Source organism: Zasmidium cellare (genome assembly GCF_010093935.1).
Source record: "Zasmidium cellare ATCC 36951 unplaced genomic scaffold M409scaffold_37, whole genome shotgun sequence".
Classification (NCBI taxonomy): domain Eukaryota; kingdom Fungi; phylum Ascomycota; class Dothideomycetes; order Mycosphaerellales; family Mycosphaerellaceae; genus Zasmidium; species Zasmidium cellare.
The window spans coordinates 369794-393079 of NW_022986981.1; the positions used below are offsets into that span (position 1 = coordinate 369794).

The 23286-nt window shown below is 54.2% G+C and overlaps 12 protein-coding genes across 12 annotated transcripts; 6 read left to right on the plus strand and 6 right to left on the minus strand.

The window, feature by feature from the left end:
• Positions 1-285: 285 nt before the first annotated feature.
• M409DRAFT_27565 (uncharacterized protein) lies at positions 286-2094 on the minus strand (the record flags this gene model as incomplete). The annotated part of the gene is made up of 1 exon (XM_033808624.1): positions 286-2094. One exon carries the CDS (start codon positions 2092-2094, stop codon positions 286-288), a length of 1809 nt encoding a protein of 602 aa, XP_033663076.1.
• A 520-nt stretch (positions 2095-2614) lies between these two features.
• On the plus strand, positions 2615-5471 carry M409DRAFT_69389 (uncharacterized protein; the record flags this gene model as incomplete). The annotated part of the gene is made up of 2 exons (XM_033818271.1): positions 2615-2868; positions 3173-5471. 2 exons carry the CDS (start codon positions 2615-2617, stop codon positions 5469-5471), a joined length of 2553 nt encoding a protein of 850 aa, XP_033663077.1.
• A 161-nt stretch (positions 5472-5632) lies between these two features.
• Positions 5633-6712, minus strand: M409DRAFT_69390 (uncharacterized protein; the record flags this gene model as incomplete). The annotated part of the gene is made up of 1 exon (XM_033818272.1): positions 5633-6712. One exon carries the CDS (start codon positions 6710-6712, stop codon positions 5633-5635), a length of 1080 nt encoding a protein of 359 aa, XP_033663078.1.
• A 260-nt stretch (positions 6713-6972) lies between these two features.
• On the plus strand, positions 6973-7779 carry M409DRAFT_27568 (uncharacterized protein; the record flags this gene model as incomplete). Its single annotated transcript, XM_033808625.1, has 1 exon — positions 6973-7779. The coding sequence occupies one exon, from the start codon at positions 6973-6975 to the stop codon at positions 7777-7779; it is 807 nt and encodes a 268-aa protein (XP_033663079.1).
• A 563-nt stretch (positions 7780-8342) lies between these two features.
• M409DRAFT_27569 (uncharacterized protein) lies at positions 8343-8812 on the minus strand (the record flags this gene model as incomplete). The annotated part of the gene is made up of 3 exons (XM_033808626.1): positions 8343-8649; positions 8704-8738; positions 8789-8812. 3 exons carry the CDS (start codon positions 8810-8812, stop codon positions 8343-8345), a joined length of 366 nt encoding a protein of 121 aa, XP_033663080.1.
• A 190-nt stretch (positions 8813-9002) lies between these two features.
• On the plus strand, positions 9003-9652 carry M409DRAFT_69392 (uncharacterized protein; the record flags this gene model as incomplete). Its single annotated transcript, XM_033818273.1, has 3 exons — positions 9003-9150; positions 9204-9266; positions 9327-9652. 3 exons carry the CDS (start codon positions 9003-9005, stop codon positions 9650-9652), a joined length of 537 nt encoding a protein of 178 aa, XP_033663081.1.
• Positions 9653-10610: 958 nt separating this feature from the next.
• Positions 10611-11362, plus strand: M409DRAFT_58625 (carbohydrate esterase family 5 protein; the record flags this gene model as incomplete). The annotated part of the gene is made up of 3 exons (XM_033813957.1): positions 10611-10850; positions 10904-11113; positions 11168-11362. 3 exons carry the CDS (start codon positions 10611-10613, stop codon positions 11360-11362), a joined length of 645 nt encoding a protein of 214 aa, XP_033663082.1.
• Positions 11363-11478: 116 nt separating this feature from the next.
• On the minus strand, positions 11479-13860 carry M409DRAFT_58626 (uncharacterized protein; the record flags this gene model as incomplete). Its single annotated transcript, XM_033813958.1, has 1 exon — positions 11479-13860. The coding sequence occupies one exon, from the start codon at positions 13858-13860 to the stop codon at positions 11479-11481; it is 2382 nt and encodes a 793-aa protein (XP_033663083.1).
• A 1239-nt stretch (positions 13861-15099) lies between these two features.
• On the plus strand, positions 15100-15816 carry M409DRAFT_27573 (uncharacterized protein; the record flags this gene model as incomplete). Its single annotated transcript, XM_033808627.1, has 1 exon — positions 15100-15816. One exon carries the CDS (start codon positions 15100-15102, stop codon positions 15814-15816), a length of 717 nt encoding a protein of 238 aa, XP_033663084.1.
• Positions 15817-16108: 292 nt separating this feature from the next.
• On the minus strand, positions 16109-18955 carry M409DRAFT_27574 (uncharacterized protein; the record flags this gene model as incomplete). Its single annotated transcript, XM_033808628.1, has 1 exon — positions 16109-18955. One exon carries the CDS (start codon positions 18953-18955, stop codon positions 16109-16111), a length of 2847 nt encoding a protein of 948 aa, XP_033663085.1.
• A 536-nt stretch (positions 18956-19491) lies between these two features.
• Positions 19492-20004, plus strand: M409DRAFT_37459 (uncharacterized protein; the record flags this gene model as incomplete). Its single annotated transcript, XM_033810735.1, has 1 exon — positions 19492-20004. The coding sequence occupies one exon, from the start codon at positions 19492-19494 to the stop codon at positions 20002-20004; it is 513 nt and encodes a 170-aa protein (XP_033663086.1).
• A 2246-nt stretch (positions 20005-22250) lies between these two features.
• On the minus strand, positions 22251-23069 carry M409DRAFT_58630 (uncharacterized protein; the record flags this gene model as incomplete). Its single annotated transcript, XM_033813959.1, has 2 exons — positions 22251-22959; positions 23032-23069. 2 exons carry the CDS (start codon positions 23067-23069, stop codon positions 22251-22253), a joined length of 747 nt encoding a protein of 248 aa, XP_033663087.1.
• Between the last annotated feature and the right edge of the window lie 217 nt (positions 23070-23286).

A 23286-nucleotide genomic window follows, 5' to 3' on the forward strand; every position in this document is an offset into this window, starting at 1 on the left:
GACCTTTGTTTGCTGAAGCAGTTCAGGATTTCTGTACCACAACCCCAAGAGAAGCCAAGACAGGTTCGTGTAGCTTGAACGGCATTCTGGAAATTAGTCCTTTTTCATTCTTTCTCATATCGAAACAATGCTGGGGGGATGGATATCTCAGATCGCTTTTTTTGGCTGAAGGGAATTAGGCAAAAAAGCATTGCAAGTTCGCTCATTATGCGGAATCCATCAACACCAACGCTTGAGAAGGAACCTCTACCCAGATGAGCGCCTCCGCGGATGAAGAGATATGCCCTACTTCAACTTGGTCAAAGCCCGTTGCAACGCCTTCTTCTGCTTGCCGTCTCGCTCGAGTACCCAGGCCCAGTCTCGCAATTGGATGCCCTTACCGTCGACCGAATCTTCTCGCCAGTCGCCCCAGGTCGGCACGCGCTCTTCTTCTTTCTTGACAGCCGAGGATGCAGGATCAGCTTGGGCCTTTGGTGTCGCTGTTCCACCAGATGGCTTGGCGAAGCGGTTGGTCGGCATTTGAGAAGCTCCTCCAGTCATCCATGAATATCTACTGGTCTTCTTTCCCATTGCCATCATCGCTGCGGTCTGGTTCGATTGGTTGAAAGCGTGGACTTCTTGTGTCTGAGCTTCCTTCTGCTTCTTGTTCATTTCCTTCTTGGTCATTTTCACGGGAGCAGCAGCCTCAGCTGGAGCTGTCGCAGTTGGCGTTTCGGCAGGTGTCTCAGCAGGTGTGCTGTCGCCTCCGCCTTCACTGGCAGCCTTCTTCTTGCGTGCTTCGCGCTTCTTTGATCGTTCCTTCTCAGCCTGTCGATCACGGTCTGCGAGCTCACGAAGACGGGCGTTGAGCGTGCCTTGAAAAGAGACAGTCTGCACAGGCTGAGGCGTGTCCCCTCCGCCATTCCCGTTCACTTCTCCATTTGCCACCGTTGATGAGTCCTGCGTCTTGTCCCATGACGTGCCAGTGACACTCTCTGGAACGACCGTTTCTTGACTCTTCTTGCCCTCACCCTCAGCAATGTCGGCGAATTCAGGTGGAATCACACGCCCGTGGTCACCGTACAGTCTTGCACGCGCTATCCCATATGCTTCGTCCAACATGCCCCTCAGCCGCTCCCCAGCGGCAATGCTGATGAACGAAAGAATGGCCTCATATGGCACACCAGCCTCAATCTTGCTCTCTGGCTTGATCTCTACTAGTCCGTCAGACTTTTCGCCGTTGGTCAAGACCTGAGCTTGTAGTTCCGAATTCCTAAGATAAACACCGTGTACATCAAGCCTCACCGCATTTTCAGCTGCTCGGGCATGCATCCGGTTCCTAACGCAGTTGCAATCCAAGAACTGATTATTGAGGTGGTGTTGATCCCGCTCCGCCTTCTTCCTCGCGGCCTCAGCACGCTTCTTCTTGGCTTCTTCCTCGATCTCTTCCCGTGTTTGAGGTCTTCCCAGCGTTCCAGCAAGGGCACCATCTGGTCCTGAACTCCCAAATGACGTACCTTGGGTGAGATAGTTGAAGCTGTTGTTCGGGCTCATCGTACTCGAGCCAAAAGACGTAGACTGGTTCGTCGCAAAGCTGTCGCCTCCACCAAACCTGTTGTTCCACATGCCATGCAAGTAATTCTCTTCTTCCTTCAAGTTGATGCCACTACCGGACAGCATGTCCCCGATGTCCTCCACATTGTCCTTCTCTTCCTTCACCGGTCGGGGAGGTGGAGGCATGTCTCGCGAACTGTTCGGAGGCGGGGGGCTGATCTGCGACGGTCTTTGCTGCGGCGTCTGTGCTTGCGGAGAGTATGGTAACTGCTGATGCGGGTACGGCTGCGGCGTGTGGAAGGAGTTCTGAGGTGATCCTGCGAAACTGGAAGGACTATACGGAGACTGTACACTCTGTGGGCCATATGCGTAAGGCGGAAAGCCATGTGGAGAGCTCGCATATGTTGGCGTTCCATTTTGCGGTGATCGCGGATCCGGTGACAGTCTCTGTCGTTTGGGCGGCGGTGCGCCGTACGGCGACTGCGCAGTTGGAGGAGAGCCTGCTGGCTGGTAGGGAAAGGGAGGCGGCTTTTGCGCCGGCGGCGACATCGAATACGACATATTCGCAGACGATCCGGATCAGTCGCCGCTGAGATGGAGATGGGGTGGAGGGCGCAGGCTCAGTCGTGAGCACCTCGCGTGAGGTGGTGCGCCTCCTCGTCGCTCGTTACTCGTCGGTCGTCATCAGATGGCGGCTCGTGGTACAAATGTCGTCGTGAAGATGTCGCTCGGAGGTGCAGGGTGCCGTTTGATGTATTCTGGGGCCGTCTGGCGCGGGTGGCGGCGATGGTGGGCCTGGAGTGGTGTGGTTGCAAGAGAGAGCATGGCTTCAGCGTGACTGACGGCCAACCTCGCGGCGCATCGCCGCATGCTGGCCCGTGCACGGTCACTTCACACGATCAAGTCTCCTTGCGTCGCGACACCTCGACTTCAACATCTGACGACAACAACATCTTCACATCGGACAACCACGTGCAATAACATCGAAGCGCCTCACCGACTCAATCGTACAAATTCCTCAACTGACGCCGCGCCCTCCATCACATCGCGCCTCGCGCCTCGCGCGCACCTCCACGCCGACATGGCCGCGAAGAGGCCTCACGCGGCTATGAACGCCCAGGCCGAAGAAGACGATCCAGTCGATCCCTCAGACGAGCTGACCTTTCTGGTTTTGGGTGGTGGTAACGAAGTGGGCCGATCATGTCACATCATACAGTACAAAGGCAAGACAGTGATGCTGGACGCGGGCATACACCCTTCGTATGAAGGCCTCGGGGCGTTACCTTTCTACGACGAGTTCGACCTGAGTACGGTAGACTTGCTACTCATATCTCAGTAAGTTCATAACACTCTCCTTTGCTGGTGAAGATAAGGAGGTGGCAGTCACCATGGCATTCAACAAATAGTACAGCATTGCAGCGCGCCCAGCAGAAAGCGCGTCTCGGCAACCCGACCTACACTCGTAGGAGTCTACTTCCTAACTTGAGAGCACAATGTCGAGGACTGTATAGCTTTATAGCCACGGTATACCAGATGTATACAACATGTCCTCCTTTCCAATTTCTGCCATGGTGACTGCCCAGCGTCTATGTAGCCTCGAGCACAGTTCCAGGCATCACGCTAACACCGCCTGCTCTAGCTTTCACCAAGACCATTCTGCTTCACTACCTTACGTTCTTGCGAAGACCAACTTTGCTGGCAAAGTCTATATGACCCACCCAACCAAAGCTATTTACAAGTGGACCACGCAGGACGCAGTTCGCGTGCACAATACCCATACTCCCGCTTCGTCGACATCGGGCACGGACGGATATGTCAGCCAGCTTTACACTGAACAAGACATCCTCTCCACGCTACCTTTGATCCAGACCATCAGCTTCCACACCACACACTCACACAATGGCATTCGGTTCACCCCTTACCCAGCGGGCCATGTCCTGGGGGCCTGCATGTACCTTATTGAGATTGCTGGACTCAACATCCTCTTCACAGGTGATTACAGCAGGGAGAACGATCGCCATTTGATTCCAGCGTCGGTGCCGAAGAACGTCAAAATTGACTGCCTCATCACGGAATCGACATTCGGCATATCGACCCGGACGCCGCGACAGGAGCGCGAGAATGCACTCATCAAGTCCATCACAACGATACTCAATCGCGGTGGCAGGGTGCTGATGCCGACCACTGCTGTTGGTAATACACAAGAATTGCTTCTTATCCTGGAAGACTACTGGCAGCGACATGAAGAATACCGACGATTCCCGATTTACTACGCATCAGGGCTTGCTCGAAAGGTCATGGTTGTATTTCAGACGTATGTCGACGACATGAACGACAGCATCAAGGCCAAATTCCAAGCAAGCGCAGCGACTGCTGGTGATGGCGGAAGCGCTGGGCCCTGGGACTTCCAGTACGTACGAGCACTTAAAGGCGTCGATCGCTTCGAGGATGTCGGAGGAAGCGTGGTACTTGCCAGTCCTGGTATGCTACAGAATGGACCGAGTCGAGCTCTGCTGGAACGATGGGCACCAGATGCGAAGAACGGTGTTATCATCACTGGCTACAGTGTTGAGGGCACTATGGCCAAGCAGATCATGCTCGAGCCGGACACCATTCCTGCTGTCACTACAAACCGTAGCGCTGGCGTGACGCTGGGAAAGAGACCCGGGATGGCTGACGGTGAGATCCAGATGATTCCACGAAGATGTGGCGTCCAGGAATTCAACTTTGCCGTGCACGTTGACGGGCAAGAGAACCGAGAATTCATTGAGGAGGTCAACGCACCTGTTGTGATCTTGGTGCATGGCGAGAGACACAACATGAATCGTCTCAAGAGCAGGTTGCTCGGCTTGCAGAAGATGAAAGTTTACTCGCCTGCCAACTGCGAAGAGGTTCGCATACCGTTCAGACAGGACAAGGTCGCACGAGTCGTTGGAAAATTAGCGAACCAGATCCAGCCTCCTACTCTATTACCAAGCCCGCCAGACTCGAACGATGAAGACGACGAGGCTGGAGAGAGCAAGAAGCTGAAGGCTGAGGATCAGGGGCTCGGTCAGGTGGTCAGCGGCGTGCTTGTGCAGAACGACTTCAAGCTATCACTCATGGCACCCGAAGACTTGAAAGAATACGCTGGCCTCACCACCACGACAATCGTTTGTCGCCAACGTATCACGCTCGCATCCGCCAGCGTGGACCTGATCAAGTGGGCCCTAGAAGGCACATTCGGCACAGTATCAACCACGAACCCCGAGAAACCAGAGACAAACGGCACATCCAAGAACGAAGCTGCCGACGAGGAACTCCCTCGCCACGAAGACACAACTCTCGAAGTCATGGGCGGCGCTGTCCGCGTGAACTGCAAAGCACAGGGCGAAATCGAGCTAGAGTGGGAAGGCAACGCGACCAACGACAGCATCGCCGACGCCGTCATGGCCGTGTTACTTACAGTCGAAAGCTCGCCCGCCGCCGTGAAGCAGAGCAGCAAAGCCCACGAGCACGTTCACGACGGATTCGGAGACAGCCCGGTGGAGACGAAGACGAATGGCGCATTTCCGAAGAAGAACCCTCACGCTGACCTGACTCCCGAAGAGAGGTTGAACAGGCTCTTCATGTTCTTGGAGGCACAGTTCGGTGGAGACGCAGTCAACCCCATCTCGAAGCCGAAACTTCCAACCGCTGCTGCTAATGGAGACGCTGCTGGAGACGACGTAGCGATGGAGATGGACGACGTGGCTCGGGAGAAGGCAGAGGCGACTGAGCTGGCACGGCTGCATGCGTTGGGTATTCCTGTTCCGGGTGTTGAGATTAAGGTGGACGAGACGATTGCTACGGTGTGGTTGGAGAAGCTGGAGATCGAGTGCAAGAAGGCAGCGCTGAAGGATCGCGTCAAGGCGGTTGTGGAGAGGGCAGTCGAGACCGTTGCTCCGTTGTGGCAGTAGAAGCAGAGAAGCAGCCGAACACGAGGCTCGATGGTCGATGAGGCCTTGAGAACGGCGGTAAAGGCGATAGTGTGAAAGGTAGCAGCTTTGAGACGAATAGGAACGGGTTTCGCCCCAAGTCAGCGGCGATCAAGGTAGTCATGTCTCATTATCAACGTCTTCTAGCCCATCAACTGCCCAATATCCTCCGGCGGCCACCTCGTCTGCGCGAAGCTCAAACACCGCTTAATCCCCTGCAACATCTTCCTCGTCACCTCGTCGCTCAGAATATGCGCCTGTCCGCCCGTCTTCTCCGTCTCATGCAGCTTCTCCCGCGCACTTCTCTCGTGGATACCCACCATCGTCACACCAATCGGCCAAGCCGCCTTGCCGATCGAAAGTCTCAGATACGCATCGTTCGCGGCGACGTACTTCTTGACCTGAGCGAGATGGACGATTTCCAGGATGGGCGCGAGGAGAGTGTCCGGGAGGTCTTTGGTTTCCATTTTCTTGAAGAGCGGGCGGAGGTTATCTCGCGCCGCGAGGAAGGAGTTGAAGGCTTGTTTTCCGGTCGAGGATTCCTTGACCTCTTTGCTTCGCCTCGCGAGGGCGGACTGCCATTCTGAGAGGAGCATGTCGAAATAGCTGGCGATTTGGCGCAGGAGGAAGTCTCGCTGGGCGGGGTCTTTGGGTACGGTTTCGGGGACTTTCATCTCTGCTTCCGGGACGAGTTCGAGGGTAGTGGGTATGGGTCCTTTGCTCAGTTTCGGGGCGAGGGCTTTTTCTTTCAGTTTGCGGTAGCGTCTGAGGCGTTGGAGGTGGGTTTCGCCGAATAGGAAGCGTGGTTCGTGGAGTTCTTGGAGTTTGGAGAGGAGTTCTTCCTCTGGGATGTCGTGCTCATCGTCCTGTAGAGGCGTGTCTTCTTTGTCTGCCTTCTTTTCGAGTTCTGGGAGACCTAATCGCTTCCGTCGTACTCTCTCTTCTGCCTCTTCTTCCTCCTCTCGGAGTCGCTTGCTTTCCTCTGCTAGTCTTTGCTTCTTCTCTTCGCGTGCTTTGTTCCGATCTGCTTCTTCCTCATCCCGCTTGCGCTTCTTCTCTAGCCTCTCTTGTCTTGCCTTCTCGAGTTCCTCTTGCTCTCGCTGGTAGTCGGCCTGTCGCTGTGCTTCAACTTCAGAGCGCTTCAGATATTTCTTGCCGCCTTGCTCGTCTTTTGGCTTCGTTGATGAGCCAATCTGGCTTTTCATGAGACTTGCGAAATCCATATTGTCGGTTATGCGACAGGTAGTGAGTGTATAAAGAAAGGTGGAAGTCGGTCGTTGAAGTTTTGGTTAAAGTTACTGGTGAATTGATCCACGGTCCGGCTGGCTGCAAGAGCTTGAAGAGCTTCACTTCAGTCGCGCGTCTTCACATGCACACCCACGACTCGACCAACACACCTCACGTCCACAACCTGCAACCTCAACCCTTCGAAAGACGCCCACTCATGTAACAACAATCCTTTCGAATCCATCGATAGTTCAACATGGCGCTCCAACCCGACTCCAAAACCGACATCGACCGCGCCGTGACATCGCCCTTCCTTCTCCGCGTCTACTGGCGCGAGAGAGAACTTTTCAATCCCTGGGAGTTCAGCGTCGCACCACCAGCAGATACTACTGGCATCCCCGACTACTCCTCGCTCCTCCCAGCCAACCTCCGCCAGAAGAGCTTACAGGCGTATACCTGGCCCGACTGTACCCTTGGCGAACTCACAGGACTCATGTCATCTGTTCTGCCACCAGGTGTATTACCCAACCCAGCTGTGGGCACGCGGATACAGTACAAGCTTGTTTTCCCCGACACGCGCGCGACTGTGGCAGAAGGTGGACGTGGGAAGTGGATTGACAAGCCATTGGGCAGCGTGGTCATTGGTGGAAGTGCTGCAGAATTGGAAGATGGGGATATGGAGGGCTTGAAGGCGAGCTTGGATGGAGACTCGCTCAAGACGCTTGCGGATGCGCGGTTTGTGATTGGGGACTACGTTGTCTGCACGATATACCCACCGGGACAGGATGGTCGAGTGGCGCCGCTGCCGCCTCCGGGAGGATCTAGGGGACCTCCGAGAGACTTCGGTGGCCCGCCGCGAGGACCACCGCCTAGAGAAAATGGGTATGGAGGTGGTTATGGTAGAGGCGGAGGAGGCTATCGTGGTGGGTATGGATCGCGGGGAGGTGGTGGCTTTGGTATGGGTCCACCACCGGGTGAGTGGCGTAGGGGCGAGCGACCACCAGGAGGCGACTACGGTGGAGGACGTGGCGGCTACAGAGGCAGAGGAGGCCGGCCTTATTAGGAAGGAGAGCCGTCCGAGTCCTCTCCCTCTGTTGCTGACATGTTGGAAGCCGCGCAGAGATTGCCAAAGTTCAGAAAGGACCCCGACAATCCCAACAACATCCCACTTGGCCGCGGCGGTTTCTAAGTGGATTGCTTTTAGCGAGGCGTTGGAGGTAGCAATGGTCTCGGGTTTGACATGACCGTCGTCAAAAGCCCGATTTGTAGAATATGAAAGTCTTGCAGCGGATGTTAAAAGTATTGAAAACGTGACCCATGCGTGAAATGTTCAACAATTTTGAGTTTCACGTCGTGCCTCCTGGACAATAGCTTGGACCATTTTCTTAGGCACGCTCCTACTACATGCTTCTTATCTTCTGCCGAATGCCATGCGTATGCGTTATGTTGGTGCCCTCACCGTTAACACGAGAAACGCATAACAGCTGGTATCATCACACTTTTCCACTCTCATGCCAGAGAGTTATACCTGCCAAACGCCGCCCATGCAACCGCTAAAGCCAGCAATGCCCACCCATATCTTTACATGTCATCCCTCCTGCCCGGCAGTAATTTTTCCCGCCTCGTCTACTCCCGATCAACAGAACTCATGCCTTGCCAATCCGCCTTCCCAGCAACGTCCTTGATCTCTTCCAATTTGCTCCCCAGTTGCACCACGCTATATCTGATCATGCGCGGATCCAGTCCAAGCGTTCTTCGCACGGCGTGCTGGGTCTTTGCGCTCGAGTCGAATCGAAGGATGAAGTAGTGGCCGTCACGGTAGGTTGCTCCTTGTTTTCGCGCGGGCTTTGGGAGCATGAAGACGCCCCAGTTTGTGATGCCGCGAACTACGCCGCCGGCGGAGAGGATGATGTTTCCGGTCGTTCGAGTGATTCTGAAGGGTGCTGTTAGAAGGGGAAGAGGTCGAGGTGAAAGTTAGGAGGCGTACTCTTTGATTTCGTTTATGCTGCGGCCTGGGCGGACCTAAGAATCGTTAGAAGATGGCACGCAGATCCGTATCGATAGATGCATACCACGCCTATTAATTCGTACAACATCTTCGGTGTATAACACTGCAAAAGATTGTCACATGCAAGACGTGAAGTCGAGCGAATTGACCTCCGCCGTAGCCGCAACGTCGGCCCGGCCAATGATGCAGCTCCGTCCAAGAGCACCTCCAACCACCACTTCGGAGACCGCAGTGACACAAACTTCTCTTCCTGCTATACCACGACTCTTACCACAACCATGGCCGCCTTTGTCGTATCTCGCTCGTTCGCCCGCTCCATCGCCTCCTCCGGAAGCCTCACACGATGCAGCAGACCGCAATACCTACGCCTCAGAGCTCAGAGCCAGTTCCGCCCTGCTATTCGGAGCTTTGCTGCTAGTGCAAAAGGTTTGTGACGATCTGCCATTGAAGACCGGGAATGTGCGATTGACAGCCTTCAGCATGGGAAAAGCGTTATACTGAAGACCACGAATGGGTCGAACTATCTGAAGACGGCACCATTGGTACGACACAATCCTATACTCCAACATCTTTCTCCAGAGACTAACTCGGTCCCCGAACAGGCACGATTGGAATCTCGGACTACGCCGCACATGCTCTAGGAGACGTCGTTTTCGCCGAACTGCCACAGGTTGGCATCGAGGTCAGCAAAGGCGACTCGATAGGCGCTGTCGAGTCCGTGAAGTCGGCAAGCGATATCATGACACCAGTCAGTGGAGAGATCGTCGAAGCGAACAGCGTACTCGAAGAGAAGCCAGGCACAATCAACAAGAGCCCCGAGGCGGACGGCTGGCTCGCAAAGATCAAGGTCAGCGCACCGGATGAGCTCCAGAGCCTGATGGACGCGGATGGATACAAGAAGTTTACGGAGGAGGCTGAGAGCAAGTAAAATGTTTGTAACGAGTAGGAGTTTGTGGGGTCACAGCAGAGATGCGTGAAGCATTCAACAGGATGGGGGCGTATGGCCGTATCAACAGGCGAGTCTAAAGGCGCGGCAGCAAGTGTCTGAATACCTAAGCTCTGCGAACTTTTCCCAAACTCGATCATGGCTTTCCAAACAATCATGTCGCTTACCTAGGTACCGGTCTTCTCGACGTGTTTTGTCGCGGACATTGGTTTCAACTATCGCGGACGCCGGGTGAATTCGTCGCCGGAGTGCTGACAGACAGAGTAGCTGTCCTCTCGTTTGAGGTCAATCACAACCTGCAATCACCGAATCGAACCAGGCGAAACAACAAACGAATATCTCAATCCCCGAAACCACATAAAATTATCATGGGTCCGAGTCCGAGAAACCAACACTCAACTGCGGCTCCTCGGTCGAGAGAATGCGCGGCCACGGATATCATGTCCATTCCGACACTTACTTCAGATTGTCTCAGGGATGGTGACGCTGGCCATCTCGTTTTCCTAACGAGGGCGCCCTGCTTGCCCTAACAGTTCTACCTCCTCGGTAAGGCTTCGAACGTTTCTTGCCTGGCATTCCTTGACGAGGAGAGACATTTGATATCGCCAATGCCGCCAACCAGCAGCATCTACAGCGATGTACGTCCTCGGTCTTCGCTTATACGCGATGTCGACTGAGCAAAATACCGAGCACGGAAACAGTTCACTAAACAATCCCGTCCTCCACGCTCTTGAGGAGATGGCCATTCTGATACCGCATGGCGCGCGTCCCCATCACAGCTTCGTGAATTCACGTTTGAGCTCTGGTATCACGGTGACAGAGGCAGCACGCGAGTAATGTCCTTCAATCTGCGCCTACGAAGGTACTATAAAACTTGAGCAACCCATCGAACTGTTCAGTCTCGTGTACAAATGACATATACACTAGTCAGTCTTTCATCATGAAGCTTCTTTCTTTCCTTCTCTTATCATTGCCTTTGGCCTCCACAGCCCCCATTTCCAAACGTCTATTCGACTCACCCTTCCGAAACGACCTCCTCAACGGCACGCCTTGCCGCGCCATAACCATCATCTTTGCGCGTGGGACCCTCGAGCAAGGCAACGTCGGCACGCTCGCAGGACCGCCGTTCTTCGACGCAGTAGCAGATGCAGTTGGAGCACAGAATGTGGCTGTTCAAGGCGTAAGCCTCCCATTCTCCAGCATATTGATGAAGTCTTTTCTGACATTGTCCAGGTCGACTACCCAGCCGACATCCCCGGCTTCCTCGCTGGTGGTGATCAAGACGCCTCTCAACGCATGGCGCAGCTGGTGCAGTTGGCAGAGAGGCAGTGTCCCAGCACTAGCATAGTCTTGTCTGGGTACAGTCAAGGTGGACAATTGGTGCATAATGCCGCCAGGCTTCTCTCCAATTCGGGTGGGACTCAGGGTATTAGTAGTGTTGTGGTAAGTTTGTTCCTGATCGATAGGGATGAGTTCCGACGTCTGACATGATTTCAGATCTTCGGAGATCCTGATAACGGCGAACAAGTACAAGGTGTCTCGCCGGACAGAGTCCTCGTTTTGTGCGACCCACTCGACAATATTTGCTATCATGGCTTCTTGGTGCTGCCGGCACATTTGAGCTATGCTAAAGACGCACCGCAAGCAGCGCAGTTCGTTGTCCAGCGAGCGCAAGGAGGAAGGTACTACTGAGACTCAGTTTGAATATAGTGTGACGGGTCTTAGAGATCAAGCAAGATTTACAGACAGAGAATAGCCTCCATTCCAGGCGTAATTGAATGCTACGGCCATTGCTTTCAACTCCTTCTTCATCGAATCTCAAACACCCGACTCTGATTCGTCTCAGACTCATGCTCTTTCAACGCCTCGCCATGCATAATACCATGAACATAACAAGGCCCAACAAAGTAGTAGTAGTCGCCGATCGTAGGAAACAGCAAGAAAGGCCATTTGCCGCCATAGAGCAGAACGAGCTTATTGCCAGTCCTCATTGTCTTCGGCCCGATACCCATATACCCGCTTTTCGTGACGAAGAAGCGTCGGTTGCGACAGGCTTTCTCCAGGGCGGGTTTGTTCATTCGACTGAAGATGTCGTGTTGATTCCGAGGCCAGGACCAGTCTTCGCTGTCAGGGGCAAGGAGGCTTTCGTCCTGGGCGGTGTCGTGCAACTCGGCGCCGGCGCCGAGCGTTTTCAGGAGCGCCACAGCGAGTGAGGACTCGTCTCCTTCCTGCTTGATATATCGTTGTCTCACGCTCTTTTCGGCTACTACTGTCGGCCAGAAATGTCCCTGAGCTTGCGGTAGGATCCCAGGCTGGCAGCAGAGTACATCAGGCCGCATGACAGTCGAGGTGATTACAACTTCATCCAGATACAATCCCTGAAGTTGAATAGCAGATGGGAGTGCATTGCTGCCAGGTTTCGCCATCTGCAGTGGCCGACCACCATCTGCTCGGAAGTGGGCACCCAGTCCAGAGGAATCTCGATCATGTGAGAACGGTCGATCCCATTGTGGACACCAGCAAGGCAGTTCGTCTCTGTCATACCCACGCATGTAGTGCTTTTGGTGCAGCGCCTCATGTCGAGAGACACACTCGAGCACATTAAGGTTGCCAGCAGAGCGAATAGCTTCTCTTGTTGCTTCTCGATAGACCTCAGCCACGGGCTTGTTGTAATTTGGTTGAAGCGACTCGGGGATTTTCTTGCCCTTGGAGGTCCATTCTGTCAGACTCAGTAGACCGTAGATCTTATCCCTTGGTTCGGACGCGTCTTGGTCTCTCAAATCGGTGAGAAGTACAGACAGCGTAGGATGTCGGAATCGAGCTTGGCCGGGCGTCCGCTTCAGGTATTGATCCCAAGGAGTCAGGGTGTGTTTCTTGTTGTGGTAGTACGCGAAATCTGGATCGGCATATCGAAAGATAGTAGCGGCGTGTCTGATGTTTCGGTGCTCCGGGACATCCTCGTCTCTATACTTGTAAACAAACCATGCAGCAGCGCGTAGGACATCCGTAAGATCAGTCTGGAAGCCTCGGCGGTAGCAGACCCCTTTCGGAGCCAAAGCAACCTCCTGGACGACCCAGCGCCTCGAGAACCATTCGCTGTTGAAGTAAGGGAGAACCGCGTCGTAGAGCAATCGGTAGCCATCACTGGACATGTCTGCTGCTTGTCGAGTTCCATCGACTTTGAACAGCTTGTCCTGCATGCTCTCTTCGGGTGTCGTCTCACGACGTATGTCTCTGTTGATCATGTCAATAGCCTGTAGTGACCTGCTGACATCGCCAGGAACTTCGTCAACGTTCTCCCCCAACCACACGACCACTCGTTTCGATTTGCGGTAGATGTCTGGCATCAGGCGGATTTGCTTCTCTTTCTCAATCGTATCTTGCTGTCGGATGCACAAGCTATCCAGCCACAGGAGGCAAGACTCATCGGGTCGTCGAAGTGTCCGAAGTATTTCCATCACTGTCGGCGAGACAGACGTTTGTACACCGTCAACGACAATCTTAACCAGTGGACTAGCGTCTTGCCATCGGTAGGATAGTGCGTCGTAGGACGGGTGTTGATAGCCAAGCAGGGAGACTCGTTCCAGTTTACAGACGATTGGATCACTCGCCTTGACACAAGGCTGCAAGCGTAGAAGGCGAATATGTTTCCGTTTCTCGCTCAATCGTAGCTGTCGATCAACAGGACTAGTTGAAGTCTTTCGACGCATTGAGCTTTTCGTCTTCAACGACTCTATCTTCGAACGCGCTGCCCTTCTGAGCCTCTTGTAAAGTTTCTCTTTTTCCTTGATCAGGTCGAAGCTCTCGTTCTCTAATTTTGGAGAAAGTAGGCCTGAGCCAAACTCCGGCTTTTCTGTGTCCGACGAATATATGGAACTCAGAACTGGCTTAGAAGATACTGTCCTAGGGGCATCGTAGCTTATCCTGGACGATGCTGGCCGAGCGCTCCTCGCGTAGGCACGGGAAGAGCTCGAGCTCTCAATGATATCGACCAGTGTCGAACCTTCTGACAAGGCGCTTCTCAAGCTGTTGGCTCGTCGTGACCTCGAGCGGTAGCCTGGGTAAAGCTGGGTCTGTACTCGCGAGGCGTAATATGTGCTGTCGTCCGGCGATCTCGAAATCCCTTGGTCACACGCTCTGCATGTTGGATTCAGAGTCCGATCGTATATGGCATATTGTACAAGGCCCATGGTTGTCTCTTCAACGCCCCGTCATTCGATGGTATATCTTGGAGCCTTACGAAAGTCGGACTTCGAGTGTCGGCGACTGTGGAAATGGTATCAGTGTCCGTACGTTCAATGCAGTGGTTAGAAGTGCTTGTAGTGTGATAATGAAGAAGGCCAAGTCGATGAGCTATCATCTGTGGAAGTCAGAAGGGTATCCGGCTCTTGGTCTGCTGCGCCCTGTCCTGAGGGCGGCCTCCCTTGCCATGCTGCAAGCCACAAACCTTATTGAAGTGTGCGCTCCCATAGTGGTCGGCGACCATTACCTTCTAGCCCCGGATCTATGCAGTCAATCAACCTCATGTTGCACAGGCGAACATAGCTATATCTCCAAGTCTTGGTCTGAACATTACCATAGATCCGCAAAGGTCAGAATAATGTAGCTGCAAGGTGGATGTGGAAGTCGTTATTCGACGCCTCACTTTCTGCGCGATGCATGAGAGCGTGAGGACATTAAGGTGCATAGGCTTCGATACCGTACTTATGGGGTGTTCGCACTTGTCAGAACGTGCTCAACATGACCGAAACAACTGCGCCGATTCTCCATAGGTCGAATCATCATGGCTAGCCTGGCGGAGTCTATTAACCATTGGATCGATCGTCCAGAGAACATCCTAGTGCAGCGCAAACGAGTCGATCTCCCAGCATAGACGTCTCTGAGCTTGCTCTTCAGGTACTCGGTTGATTGCTCTCCAGTGAAATAGTATCCATCATCCATTTGCGAAGGAGTTTTCTCAGGAGGTTGAACTGCCCAAGGCCCAGAATAGCTCTTCCAAAAGGTGCGATGTCCGCGTAGAGTCGCTGTTCAGCATTCGGTCCAGTACGCGGTAATCTTCGATCTCAGTGGCAACATCTTTGACTTCAACATATAGTCCGATTTCCATGTGTTGATCGTACTTGATCTGGACCTTTGGGGCGAGACAGGAAGTGCTTCCGCTGGTCAGTAAGCAAAGGCGTTGCATGTACTCGAGGCTGGTGCTGCTTCCGTTCCCTTGCGACAGTATCATCACCATCTCCTGGACTCTGGTCTGCGAGAGTCACAGTATCGAGTCAAGAATGATACTTCTCACAAGTTGAAGTGCCCAGGAGAAAGGGATCACAAAGCGACAATCACCCCCGAACCTCGGCTGAATCCCGGCCCCTAAACCAACCTCACCTCTTCCGACAATCGTGCAAGTCCTCTTGATACATCCTTCAAAATCAACCATGTCCACCAGGCTAAAAGTCCTCTGCCTCCACGGCTTCACATCCAACGGCACAGTCCACGCGCACCAACTCCGACGGATCACAAAAGCTCTCCCAGAATACGACTTCATCTTCCCCGACGGCCCCCACGAAGTAGACATCTCCTCGCAAACGGACCTCTCCAAACCCGAGAACCAAGCGTGGACCGACTTGGTCACTTCCATGGGCACTTCAGGGCATCGAGCATGGTGGTTCTCGCGGGACGGGAATTGGCAGAATGGCGAAACGGGAGGCTTCTACGGTCTGGAGAAGAGTCTCGACTTCATCGGCAATCTCCTGCTGGAGAAGGGACCCGTGCACGCCATCTGGGGGTTCAGTCAAGGCGCCTGTTTCTCTGGCATGTTATGTTCTCTGCTACAAGAGAAGCTCGCAAATCATCCGTTACGGAAACACATGCCCGCGCAACTACCCACTCCTTCAGCAGGTGTCATCTTTAGCGGCTTCCGTGCGAGGTTCCCGCAGTACGATAGCGTATACGAGCCAGGCATAGACGTTCCTCTGCTTCATGTCATTGGCGAGAAGGATTCTTTGGTTCGTAGCGAGAGGAGTGAGGCGTTGATCAAAGTTTGTCGAGAGGCGAATTTTTTGAAGCATCCTGGTGGTCATGATATACCGAAGTTAGATGAGGACCAAGGAAAGATTGTAGAGTTTTTGAAGTCCAACGTTCCTTTGAGGTGACGGTCACGTTGGGTCCGGCTATGATTGTGGACAGATGCACCGCTTGGTCCAGCGCCCTGTGTAGAAATAGAGGCTAGATGCAACAGATAAAGCAAAGGATGCCATCAATATCGTGAAGCTGAACACTTTGAAGAATGGAGTGGGATAATACACAAGAACGCTATGCACGCCTTTCATCTAATAGAAGCAAACCCCACAGATCCAGCAGCTGTCATTGGTATCATTCTCCGCCTCGAAGGACGCGGTATTCCCCGAACGCCAGGCCCAAACACCAAAAGCACTCGCCTCTTGTCTAGAAAATTCCCCATCCTCTTCTTCTCTTGCCTCCTTCGTCGGTCTGTGTGCCTCTCGAGGAGTTCCTCTTCTCTCTCGCTTCCAGCTGGCGCAAGCTCTCCATCTCCTTGAGCACATGCTCCAGCAGCTCCTTCCTCTTGACGACGTCCAGATGTCGTCGGATCTTGGGATCTTCTCTTGCGAATCGCTCAATCATGCTTTCGTCTAGTTCACGGCCCCATTTCTCGAGAACACGTGGGAACTGGTAGTAGAATTTGCTCAGTAGCTCTGCATCCAGGAATAAGTCCGCTGTGGAGGTGAGCTTGTCCGCGACTGCGTCTAGGAAGACTTCTGGGCAGTAGTACTTGTTCTTTGGCACGGCACATTGCTTGCTTTTGACAGCAGCGAGACGCATCCTCAGGATGTCAGCTCGATCGCGGAGGAAGAGAGCTTCCTTGCCTTTCTCCAGCAGAGCTGAGCTGAAGCCGCCGGCGCCGCCGACTCCAGTGCCCTCGAGGACAATATCACCCTTGCGCACACGATCGATGAAGTTCAAGACGTCCTTAGCTTTTCGTCGTCCACCGATCTGCTCTTCGACGTACTTGAAAGCGTTCTCGCAGTCTTTCAGTTCATCTTTGAGCACGCGGCCGATGTTCTCGCGGCCTTGCTTCCATTCTTGATCGGTGACCTCGACGCGGTATTTGTACGGCTTGACACAGATCTCCAGCTCATCACTAGTGTCAAAGCTGAGGTCTCGTAATATGTTCTCTGACGCCTGGGTGATTGCGCTAACAGCGAATGGGTGCGATGCGAAAGGGGTGGACTTGATCAGATCCTCCACTGCGGATTGTAGCGCCTGTGCAGTGACGGACGTCGCTAGTCTGCCAATACCAAGCTTTGTCAGGGTAGAGGTCGAAGCATCGAGCTTTAGGTGCCACAGTGAATTTTCTGGATCTGCCTTTGGCAGGCTTTCAAGAGGTTCCTGTACAGCTTCAACGTGTGGGTCTTGAGGTCTGAGATCCTCAATTGGCCTGTTCCAGTACTTCTGCGCCAGTAAATTCAGAACCTGTTGGTCGAGCTCGTGCTTAACGATCTCTCTAACTTCGGTCCTGCCAAATGCTTCTTGCACTTTCTTGAAACCATGCTTGAAGGTGTCGAGGGACTCTGCCAGGTAGCTCTCGGCGCTCAAAGGTCGCTCGTTGTACTGGACTTTGAACTCATAAGATGCTTCGGCCAGCTCGTGGTGTATAGCCTCGCTTGTGGTCTTCAGCGACGCCGACATGGTGGACTCTAGCACATGCATGAGTTTCTTGCGCAAAGCTGGCGTGCCAACCGTGACATTGGCTTTTGAGTCCTCGCCAAAAATCTCCGGATGCGCGTTGAAGTATGCAGACTCATTCTTCGTGATCAAATTGGTGATGTTTGCAGAGCCTCTTGAGAAAAGTGACTTCGACTCTTGTTGGATCTTGCAGACTACACCAACATAGCCCAGCCGCAGAGGATAATTCTTGTCTGAAAGAATCTGGGCTCCTCGAACAGGATCAACCAGGTCCATCTTCGTGACTACACCGATCGTTCGCTCCCCTCGAGGATCAACCCTCCGTGAAGCTCGCAGGGCTGTTGAATTGGCCAGATCAACATCGGCCGCAGAGATGGCGAGGATGACATTCGGTGGTTGGATGTACTTGTCGCATAGCTCCTGAATCTTCGTCTTCAGCTCTGTTGGCTGGTCGAATGCCTCCACTTGGATGTATCCCGGCAGATCGATGAGCGACAGATCGGGCACATTAGGGGAATATATTCGCAACTGAATTGGATCGTCTGAAACGCAATCCTTCTCTGGAACTGCCAGATTGAGGTCTGTCAGAGTCTTCTGGATGTGACTGAAGTCCGTGATCCGCCCAAGCCCAAGTGCCGGAAACTCGCCGTATTCAGCATGTGCTTTCGGAGTGTTCACCAGAGTGAGCTCGATCGGTCGTCTGGTGACCATGTTCGAGCCTTTTGGTAAGAACTCATGGCCTACAATGGCTTCCAACACGGAACTTTTGCCTGAGGACTGGGAACCGATGACTACAATCGATGGCAAGGTCAGTGTTTCTGACTGGCCGATCGTCTGCAGTAATGAGCGAATCTCGATCATTTTGCGAGTGAGCATCATCATTTGATCGTCGCGAGCAGCATCGTCCACTGATCGATTGTCCTCTTCGCCGTCTGCATCCAGAGCGAAAGCTCCAGCTGTTGCAGCGCCGGCACCTGCAACTGCAGCTCCTGTGCCGCTCTCCTTTGGCTCGTTAGGACCACCACCGCCCCCTTCCCCGCCCTCCTCTTTGCCTGTCCTGCCTTCGTAGATGTCTCTCATCCACTGTGGCATCTGAACGCCTTTCACGTCTTCTTTCGTCTTATCGTAGCCCTTGCCCATCTGTGAAAACACATCGCCTACGCCTTCCAGAAAGCCGTTAGCAGCAGTGCTGGCGGTGTCTTTTGCCTTGCCAAATACGTCTGTCGCATATGTCCATCCTTGGGCAGCCTGGTATTGTAGATATGCCATGCCCCCAATCATAGCGGCGCCAAACATTGCAGGTATCCTGGCGAGCTTCATGGCCAGCTTGGGGATGGCTCGGGCGAAAGAAGCATGGCGAACGGCGGGCAGGTTGTGGATGGTGTTGACGAGAAGAGGCCATGGCTTCCGTTGTCGCCATCCTCTCAGGACGCCTCCAGATCGTGCTAGAGCAGCGTGTGATATCGACCGTTCGGCAGCGAGGGCGCCGCTCGCATAAATCGTCGCTACATTTTGGGAGGAAGGTCGAGCAATCGTAGTCCTGGTAGCTGACGAGGCCAGCCGCGAGGACAGCAGCCTCGAGGTCATTGTCTGTTCATCAGCGCTTGGGACAAATTTCCTTATCGTGCTCAGGTATTGAAAAGTTGTGTCCACGGCTGTTCCTCCAGCGCGATGCCATCACCAACAAGAGAGCTCGTCGGGAAACGGGAATCGCCGAGTCCCAGCGCCAAGCCAAGAAGCGGGTCCGAGCTTCATTCCTCCCTCGACTTCAATCGCGACTTGACCTTCCCTCATACTACACACAACAACGTCGTCGCATCACATCTTGGGCGGCCGACCACTCACTCTGCGTCGGCTCACTTGTACACTGTGAAAGCACACGAGGGTTTAATACGAACGCGACATCTGCACGATCCTGCCACGATCGCGCCAGCTGCGCATCTCTCCTTACCACTCACGAGACGACACCCGCCTCGACAGCCATACCGCGCCGCCGTCGCAGCCGCTCTACATCCAACTCTGTGCATCGGCAAAGTACATGTTCAGTCATTGACTAAGACTCAGGCGAATATTTTCACGGGCCAACTCGAACACGCCGTTGCAGCTGCGTCGCCTTCACAACCATGACTGACAAGCTCCCACCCAACCTTCTCGCCCTCTTTCAGCCGCGCCCACCACTTCGGTGGCTCAACCCTAGCGACCACGCCCCCGAAGACCGACGTACCGCCAAGGTTGATGGCGTAGCTGGATTCCTCGCTGCTCTCCATGAGAAGAAGGAAGAGGCCAAAGACGAGGAATGGACCGAGTCGCATTTGGAACGTGCTGACCGTGAGAAGCTCGAGAAGCAGAAGAAGCAGAAGTGGCTAGTGACCGAGGGCGTGAAGCAGCTCTACAAGCCCAGCGAAGACTCAAATGTGCGCGGAGACGCATTCAAGACTTTGTTCGTCGGCCGGTTGCCATACGATGCATCTACCAAGGATCTTGAAAACCAATTTGGTCGCTTCGGTCCAATCGAGCGCATCCGCATCGTACAGGACCGCAGCGGCAAGCCTGGTAAAGATGGCAAGTCGCGTGGCTATGCCTTCGTTCTGTTCGATCGGGAGGCAGATTGCAAAGGTCAGTTTTCTCGCGTCTAATCCCCCACATCCATGATTCTCAAGCTAACTATACGACAGCCGCGTACAAGGACGGTGAATTCATGAGCATCAAGGGTCGTCGGTGCTTGGTGGACGTCGAGCGTGGCCGGACAGTCAACGGCTGGCGACCGCGCCGCTTCGGCGGTGGTCTCGGCGGTCGGCACTACACCAAAGCAGTCGTCTCCAAGCCGGGCTTTGGTCCACCACCTGGTCCTGGCTTCAGGGGAGGCTTCCGCGGAGGCTTCAGCGACCGAGGAGGCTTCAGAGGAGGTCGCCAAGGACCAGGATTCAGAGGTGGAGGCGGCTACGGCGGACGTGGTGGAGTAGGCTACCAGAACGGCCCTGATGGAGCGCCATCTGGACCACGACAGGGAGGTGGAGGCAGAGGAGGAGGCTTCAGCAACGCGAACTACGAGCCGCTTCCCCCACGAGGGGGATATCGGGATCGCGACCGAGACTTCAACAGTGGCCAGAAGCGACCATACGACGGCGGCGGCTACGACGATTCCCGGCAGCGGCGGCGGTATTAGAATGACCCCCCACGGCTGTTGAGACGTTACTAGCCTCGTCGCAAGCGAGATGGTGAGATATGGTAAGATACCCCCTTTATTGGACTACATCCCGAGGGTGAGTATACTGACATCACCAGCTCACCGCAGTTACTCGACGCTACAGGCCTCCAAGCTTATCAGGTGAGTCGGACAACCCCATCAAGGGTAAGAACCGGCTCGACGACTGTACGATGACAGAAGGATACCAAAGAGGAGAGGAAGGAAGAATGGGGCTCCGTTTTCCTTGCTTCTTCATTGCTTGGCTGCATCTTTCTCCCGTGCTTACGCCGCCTTCTTGGGTGGTTGACTGTGCTTGTATTATAGCATAGCAGGTAGGTACTTGCAAGAAATGGCCTCTCGGAATGGCGAGATTCATCTAAAACCACTGGTTGCATGGCATGGGGCTGGGTTGGGAGCTTTTCACGTGTACAAGTAGCAGCTGAAGTGACAGACAAGGGAATACCTTCCAGTCGAGGGCGACGTCCCCTTCCTCAAATTCATCCACCTTCCATCGCACAGTCTGCTTCCACGTTTGATAACATTTCCGGCAATCGTTTCACATGGCTTCCCACCTGATTGAGCTATCGCTATGCCTCCCATCGGCCGCATTCCTACAGCACGATGCCTAACACGAATCAGACTACTACACTCCACTAACAAGCCTCTCCCCATCGAGATCGAGACCTTCGGCCGACTCGCTCCCTGGGCCTCTGAAAACCTCTCCTCCGACTCCTTCGTCTCCGTCCTCGTGCGCCACCACGACCATCGCCCCTACGGCGTCCAACGTTCTCTCCTCACACAAATCGCCAACAACGACAAAGCCTCAACCCGCATCGACAACAACACCACCCCAACCCTCGACCTCACCCCCTTCGAAACAACCTCCGGCCTCATCTTCCTCTTCTGGCTCTTCAACCGCCGCCTCCCCACCCTCCAGCAAGACTGCGCCCTCCCTCCACCCGCCTCGCCCACCACCCCCGCCACCGAAACGGAATTGAAACTCGAAGCCCGCGCTCGCATATCCCACCAACGCCTCCAAGTGGAAACATTCACCCTCGGCCTCATCGACGCATGGCGGATGGGATCCTGTCTTCACGCGCCGAAGTTTCAGAATGATATCCTCCGCATGGTGGCGAAGAGGTTGGAGAGCACCGAGATTGAGGCTTTGAAGAGCGATGAGCCAAATTATAGCCATGCGATCAAGTGGGCGAGGCAGGCTTTTGATGCGTTGAGTCTCAGCCCTTTGGAGGCGTTAGAGGGGGAGAAAGCGAGGGGGAAGGGGAGGGAGTTGAGAGAGTTTGCGGTTGATGTTGCGGCGAAGAGGGTTGGTTTTTGCTTATGCTTCGTTGGGGTGTTTGATGTGCTGATGTGTGTACAGGTGTATGATGTGGGCATGAACAGCTTGCTGCTTAGTTTCTCGGAGAGGGAGAACTTGGGGACGAATCCTCAGTTTGCGAGCGAGGTGTTTGGCAGTCTGGGAGGGCAGATTGGCACGAAGGGTGTTGGGATCATGGACTTCGCGAGGGCGTATATGGTTGTTGAGGAAGATACGAAGTGAAAGAGGGTGTTGGTGATTTGACCTGGACTGTTCATTTCTTTTCATAAGCTACATGGGTGACTGGCCTCAATCTTCCAGACGCCTTGCTGTCCCATTCGCAACACCACACATCTATATCTCCCACTTCGAGGAGCCTTCTATGCCTGCTTAGCATTGAGAATATCCACAAACGCAGGCTTCAAGCTAGCACCACCGACAAGGAAGCCATCGATATCCTTCTCCTTGGCCAACTCCTTGCAGTTCTTCTCGCTCACACTACCACCGTAGATGATCCTCGTCTTCTCCGCAGTCTCGCCACCAAGCTCCTTGCTCAACCACTCGCGGATGGCGGCATGCACAGCCTGCGCCTGCTCAGTCGTGGCGACCTTGCCCGTACCAATGGCCCACACAGGCTCATACGCCACAACAATCTTGCTCCAGTCCTTGACCTGGTCCGCCACAGCCTTCAGCTGGCTCAGCACAACCTCATTCGTCTTGCCCGCCTCCCTCTGCTCCAGTGTCTCTCCCACACAGAGAATGACACCAATGCCACCGTCCAGCGCGAATTTGGTCTTGCTGGCGATGAACTGGTCCGTCTCCTGCAGGATCACGCGACGCTCGCTGTGGCCCAGGATCGTCCAGGTGATGTTGCTGTCCTTGAGCTGGTCGACGGAGATCTCACCCGTGAAGGCGCCGTTCGGCTTGTCGAAAACGTTTTGGGCGGCGACTTCGATGCCGGAGCGCAGATGCTCGCGGGTGATGAGCAGGTAGAGGGAGGGCGGGGAGATGACGACTTCGGTGTTGGGGTCGAATTTGGCGTCGTTGAGGCGTTGCACGATCTCTTTGATGGACTGGATCGTGCCGTTCCTGAGGGTGAGTGAGTGTTAGATTTCGTGTCTTCAATGGCGGGGTCGGTGAAGCTGTTGGGGAGGGACGTACATCTTGAAGTTGCCGCCGACGAAGAATTGACGAGCCATGATTGCGGTGTTTTGGTTGGGTTGGTTGGGGTTTGATTGGGTGTTTTTTGGGGAGACGTTTGAGAAGAATTGATTCAAAGTGAAGAGTTGTAGCTGGTAGAAGAGTTGAAGAAAATCGCAACTGATGAGGGACAACGTGGGGCAGCGAACGTCACTCGACACCGCTCACAGCTGGCAATGCTTCGGGATATGACGAGAACGTTTCGGAAGACCTTGA